This window comes from Aulostomus chinensis, chromosome 18 (assembly GCF_037954235.1).
Source record: "Aulostomus chinensis isolate RoL2024-O1b breed Wild chromosome 18, RoL_Achi_v1.0, whole genome shotgun sequence".
In the NCBI taxonomy this organism is placed as follows: Eukaryota; Metazoa; Chordata; class Actinopteri; order Syngnathiformes; family Aulostomidae; genus Aulostomus; species Aulostomus chinensis.
In genome coordinates this window covers 17,263,010-17,269,495 of record NC_141337.1, presented here as the reverse complement: position 1 = coordinate 17,269,495, position 6,486 = coordinate 17,263,010, and the positions used below count along the sequence as shown (strand labels likewise).

The 6,486-nt window shown below is 43.2% G+C and overlaps 1 protein-coding gene across 4 annotated transcripts in view; it reads left to right on the top strand.

Moving 5' to 3' along the window:
* The first annotated feature begins 484 nt into the window (after positions 1–484).
* Positions 485–6,486, top strand: part of ep300b (EP300 lysine acetyltransferase b) — a 32,331-nt gene continuing 26,329 nt past the window's right edge. For 3 of the 4 annotated variants that reach the window (XM_086186102.1, XM_086186101.1, XM_086186098.1), the window contains exons 1-2: positions 486–2,333; positions 4,879–5,477. In XM_086186102.1, coding sequence (XP_086042228.1) covers positions 2,240–2,333; positions 4,879–5,477 — 693 coding nt within the window. In that variant the 5' untranslated portion in view covers positions 486–2,239. Of the gene's footprint in view, positions 2,334–4,878; positions 5,478–6,486 lie in introns of all 4 variants that reach the window. The other variant, XM_086186100.1, reaches the window with a different exon arrangement.

The following is a 6,486-nucleotide window of genomic DNA, read 5'->3' as shown; positions in this document are numbered from 1 at the left end:
AAGAAAACCAGGTTTTATGAAAGTCACTTAATATCTTGAAGTTCTTTTATGGAGCACAGTATTGGAAATTGTTTTGTTTTTTTAGTAGAACACTTCAGACCTGGACAAAATAAGAATATCCATTCCCCTAAACATAAAATAAATGAAAATTATACATAAATATAGGAATAATTAAAGGTCTACAATTTAACTCAGTGGTTTTGTCAATATTCTGTAAACCACTTATATGTTGGAATTTGTGACAAATTGAGGAATTTGTCGTTTTATTTTTTTCTTTAAAAAAATAAAAAAAAACAACTGTTACAAGCCTGGAAATTAGAACCAAGTTTTGAATCCGTGACTCTTCCGTGTGCTTGAGCCCAGCTAGTAACTGTTTCTATCGACACTGCCGTTCGTTGGGAAGGTTGAGCGCCACTGGCCCCTACTGATTGAAACCGGCGGGTGTCATCAGAGCATCCGGAGCAGCATTCCGTACAGTCCCGAACACTCACGAAGACTCCCTCCCCTTCACGCCTAATGTTGCTGTACCTCCAACCCTCCCCCCGTATCAGAGGAGTAGAAACAACAAGACGCCATTTTGTTTGTGCGGACAGACCGTCAGAAACAGGAGGAGATAACCGAGTGAAGGAGCGACTCCGGTGACCCACCACAGCCGCCCCGAGTACTGCCGGGGGAAGACCGAGCGCCGTGTTAGCAAGCGAGGGGAAGCATCACCCAGAAGATACCGTGGAGGGGAGACCGAGTCGGTGATATATGTATGCATGAGAAGGAAATACTCGGAAAAATCCAAGGAAGGGGGTGTTTCGCGGAGACGGAGAGGCGGAAGAGGGCTATACGTTATTATAACGAGGAAAAAACTGCGAAAAGGGGGAAAACATCAACATGAAAATTAATAATGTGTGCGTCGCGGAGGAAGGAGAGAGCCCGCATAGACAATTATATAAATAAATTGCTGCCGGGCAGAAGGGAGAGGTGGAAAGAAAGACGGTTTTAAAGAGAAGGGGGAATTGCCAGGATCAACACGAAGGGGGGCATTCTCCATCACAAAGAGTCAATGAGAGGATTTTGTCAGCCCAAAATATTTAAAGGGGGGTGTCAGCATTAATGTGCCGATGTGAAGCTTTCTGCTTCTGATATAGCCATAACGAGCCGCCGTAGCTTTGCTCCAGTTTTTGGTTGAGATTCCTCTTTTTCCTTCTCCTCGCATGCATCGCCAAGACAGAAAAAAATATGTTTTTGGAATATTTATATTTTTTTTAACTCTCTGAGATTTAAAGTAGTCAAACTGAGGATCGTAAAAGCGAGGACGAGCCACATCTGGAGCCCACAGATTGTCCACTGCGAAATAAAACTAATTGGATCAATCTGACTGCCCGCTGATTGATAATTAGCGCTCGGATCTGCCTCCAGAACTCCAGTGTCCATGAAATAAAGTGATCGTCTAATGGTCGCCTGACCTGCACACTGCAAGAGGGATAACCGCGCAAAAGGGTTGAAACAACCATAATGTGCAATATCTGACCCAGTGCCTTGCATGATCAAACACTTAAGTGCACAATATAGCCAGTACATGCAATAGATTTTAGCTCGCTTTTTCATCTTATAGCTACTATTTATTCTGCCGCTGGCTGTCATGCCGATGCAAGTTGTCTTTCTCCAGTATTACACTTGAGAGCACCACTTAAGTACCAGTTTAAAAACCACTCCACGCACCGGTCGGTTGCCTTCTCCTGCCGGCGTGATCAGGTGAGACATGCTCGATGAGGAGGATGTCCTAACTGTTGCGTGAGAGGCGAGCCTGCGAAAGTTAACGCAGGGAGTTGTGGTTAACGATCATTTTTTAGAGTGATTTTTTTTTTTTGATAACTGGATCCAGGATCTATGGAGGATAAGACTGAGCGCAACCCGGAGGACGGGTCTCTGGACCGTGTTTGTATCGCAGCCGAGACTACATGAGGTTGTCCGCGGGCCGCACGCTTTCCTTCTCTGCCGACTCCACCTTCCCACCTCCTCCTGTTCAAATCTGTGAAGAAACAAAATCTCCGACAGGGGAGGGGGACTGATATCTGCAGAACTGTGAGAGGACAGAGTTCAACATAGCTGTCTTGTCCCCTACCGTCCCCCCAAGCGGTGGGGGAACGATTATAAGCGTTCCTTGTGGGGACTAGGAGACGCAAATAAGGGAAATACGTTTGCCCTCCGTGGATCTACAGCATTTTTTTTTTAAATCGTCAAAAATATGGCCGATAATGTCCTGGAGTCCGGCCCGCCTTCAGCAAAGAGGCCCAAGCTTTCCTCTCCGGCTCTCTCGGTGTCTGCAAGTGATGGAAATGGCAAGTATATCATGCATTATTCTTTAGGAAATAAAACTAACTTCGAACTGCACCGAGTAGTTCCCGTTCAGCCTCGAAACCATTGCTCAACTTCTGACACTTTTTTTTTCTCTCTTTAACGAATGTTTTCAAACTTGAAGTCACTGCGTGTGTACTCGTTTATTTGCCTCGGAGTTTGAAGTGCCAGCGAGAGGGGAAAATGAAGTGTTGTCGATAAGGAACAACTTTACAGGAGTGATGTTTTGAAGCGTTAGCCTCGACAGGCTAACAAACCTAGCTGAGGGGGTCCACTTCCAAACAATGGGAGAGTCGATTCACCCCAGTTTGCCTCAAAGTTGACGTGCTACTTTAAAAGTTACTTAAGTGGAGCGATGAGACCTCACATAAAGGAAATATAAAGTTCCGTGGCTATTCGGAACCCGTGGAGGTAAACGTGTTTCTTCACCAGCTGTTGGAGAAAGAAACTGTCCATGAGCAGGCTAGCTAACTAGCTAGGCAGATAACTCGAATGAAGCCGGCGCATCTGAGCTGGCTAGCAAAGAAATTAGCTGCACAGTTGGTCACGTAAACTGCCCTTTTTGGTAGCTTATATGTACGTAGTTACACGAGAAAGGTGAGGGGTTGTGAATTGTGTATACTTCACTCTTTACTAGTTGTAGGGACACCCCCCCCCCCTCAGTTCTCAAAAACTATTGTCGGACTAGCTAGCTATTGTTAGGCACCCAAAGTTGCGCAAAACACTGATGTCTAATTGAAGACGCAGCCAGATGTGCGCAGTTTAGATTTCGCCACGTTATAAAAGAATCGCCAATCGCATTTAAAACATGATTCCTCCCACTCTTTGTTCATAGGCTTTTACTTTTCTCAATTGTGTTCCCGACGATGCCACTGCTGTTCACCCTCCATTGTCTGTGCGGTGACAATGCGCCGCTGCCGTTCACGTATCCCCTCAAACCACTTGAATGCCGTGATTGTGAATTAAATCAATTTTGATTTTGGTCGTGAGGTCCTTCTCCCCTCTCTTGTTGCATCCAGTTAAAACCAGATGGTTTAAAAGAGAACCATATTGTTCAGGCATTTGACAAGTGCGACAGAAAATGATGTGGGTTTCAAGAGATCACCTTCATGTACGCCTTATTTCCACCCTTGTGCTGTAAATGCAGTAATGGAAAAAAAAGCCCATGGTGTATATACTGTGTAGGCTACACCTTATTTTTTGCGTCGTTGTTGATGATAATGGGTATGCCTGATTAGACCTGATCCAAAATGAAATCCCAATGTAATGTTCTTTCCCTTCAGTTGACTTCTTCCATAAGATTAGAAGTACCGCTCAGAACCATGAGTGCATAACCTCCAAAATTACTGTGAGAATAAATCGGCACTTCTTTCAGAAAGTTTTGTTTCAAACTAGTAATTATAACACCCATGAAGAGAGGATAATTCTCTGCGTTGTTCAGTAATAGTTAGTTAATAAATTGCCAAATTAGTGTTTATTTAACTTCAGACTTTGTTGGACAGTACACTGTTCAGCCAAAACATTAAAACCACTAACATCTTATGGATTGAGTGTTAGACAACAGCTCTGCGATAAATACCCACTTCATGAGTATTTATAATATATGCTTAAAGTATATATAATGTCCATTTTTTAAAAATTATTGCAGGGCTTGTATCCTCCAGTCAATGAGAAACCTGTTCGCAATGTCACGTAGATTTAGCTCTCAGACTGAGGATGTCATCACAGGTAGTAATGTTACTTGTATGTCTAAGATGTAATTTTGAACATCTTTAGTAGAGGTCACACAGTGAAGAGAAACGTGAGGAAGGAAGCCACAGGCATGATACATGTATGAAAACTTTAAACATTTAAAAATGTTTTAAAATATATAAAAAAAAAACTCTAAATTTTTAGTTTGGATGATGAACACACCATGAGTTGTTTTTTTGTTTTTTGTTTTTTTTTCCTGAAGTCACGCATCCATGTAACATTTTTATGTAGCCATTCATAGTAGCAGCTTGTGACAGCTACGGTTCACATTCACTATTTCATATCAAATTAGACGTACTTCAGGAACACTGTGATCTGAATCTGTTTTTAGTCTGGTCTCCAATGACCAAGCATTTTACACTTGTTTTACTGGATAAAACTTGTCTTTGATTTCATACTTCTGTACAGTATAACTGGATCCAATGCACACACCTACCTAAGTACTGTAGTGTTTACCCCTCTGCGGCTTTTCACCTTGACTCAACCGCATTCACTCTCCATGTTTGGCATCCCATCAAACCACAAACTGATGCCCAGGAGAGATGTCTAGACTGAGAGAGACTGCTGCTAGTGCGCTAGCTGGCTGTCTATTTGCTCCAAATTATTGGAGAAAACTCATTGATCGTGTCAAAGCCATACCACACTTTATGTTAATTCATTGGGCCTTGATGCATTCTGATTGACTATTTCAGTTGACTTTCTGCAATGTTTCCATTGGTGCCAACTAAATTTTAATTTCCCTGGTTGATAAGTTTTGTTCTCTTGCCTCATATCCAGATTTTGGTTCACTGTTTGACCTGGAGCATGACCTCCCAGATGAGCTCATCAGTTCTTCAGACCTGGGGCTGACCAACGGCGGGGATGTCAGCCAGCTCCACACCAGTCTTGGAGGGCTTGGCGTGGGAGGAGGTCAAGATGCTGCTGCAAAACACAAACAGTTGTCTGAACTACTGCGTGCTGGTGCACCAACACAGCAGGGTGGGCCTACTTCCAACAGTACAGGACCCGGGGCTTCGATGGGGATGATGGGGGGTGTCAGCATATCCCCTGGTGGACCTCAAGGATTGCCCCCCCAGGGTCAGCAGCAGCAACCCGGATTAATGCAGCAGGTTGGGATGGTTGGAGGGGTGGCAACGCTGAATCGGGCAACTGCTATGATGGGTGCCCAGAAGGGCAACACTGGACAGCAGCAGCAAGGCTTGATGGGAGGACAAGTGATGAATGGCTCACCAAGAATGGGTTACCCTGGCAGTGCAAGTATGGGTAACAGTAGTAATCTTCTGGCGGAAACGCTACAACAGCAGCAGGGCGGTCAGCAAATGGGACCTGGGGGTCAGGCAGGGATAAGGCCACAGCAACCTGGAGCACTGAACAAGGTAGGAACACTGGAAGCTGCTGCTTCACCAGATTTTCCTACTTCGCTGTGATATAGCAGCTACTGCCAACATTTTTACTGAAACTGAAAGCCTCCGGGGGTTTTTCCCAAATGAAGGACGTTGGTGCTCACACCTTCCTGTAGTTCTGACTTCAAATTTGTATAATTAGTTGATTTATATTAACATTTATACATCTAAAATCACTTATGATGACTTAATTGCAATTTACATTTATCAAATAAAATGATGTGGTTTTTTTATGTTTTTTTGTACTTGAGGGGTATTTTGGACTGTCAATCATGCGCACGCACACACACACAAACACACACGTGTGTGCTTGTGTACGTGTGTGTATGTGTGTACTTGTGTGTGTATATATACATGTGTATGTGTATATACGTATATATTTACATATATGTAAATAAATACATGTATGTATGTGTATATACATCTATATATTTACACATATATATTTATACATATACGCACATGTGTGTGTGCATGTGTGTACAGATATGTGTATATATAGATATATATACATACATTTGTATATGTAATGTGTGTGTGTGTGGGTGGCACTGCACTTGTTAGATAAAACTTGTTGGTTGGGGGTGTGTGTGTGTGTGTGTGTGTGTGTGTGTGTGTGTGTGTGATTTTCAAACACTGTTTGCCTGACTCTACTTTGTGGCCCGGTTGTGGAGAGGAACGAATGGTTGAAAGTTAGTGGAGAGCCGCTACAGTTTTTGTGCTCTCCGAAAACTTTTTCGGTTCACATGAACAAAATCGCAGGTGTAAAGATGGCGTTGCACGTAGCTTTTTCAAAACGCCCTCTCACTACGTTAAACACCAGACTTTGAGTGAGCAAAGTAATGGCAACCTATGTGCATTAAATGACAATATTAGATGAATATTTCAATGGTAAATAAGCGAGTCTGGTGGATTTGCCCAGGGGTTACTACCATTTTTTTATGTTTCGATTGCACCATCCTGGACTTAGCAACACCTATGA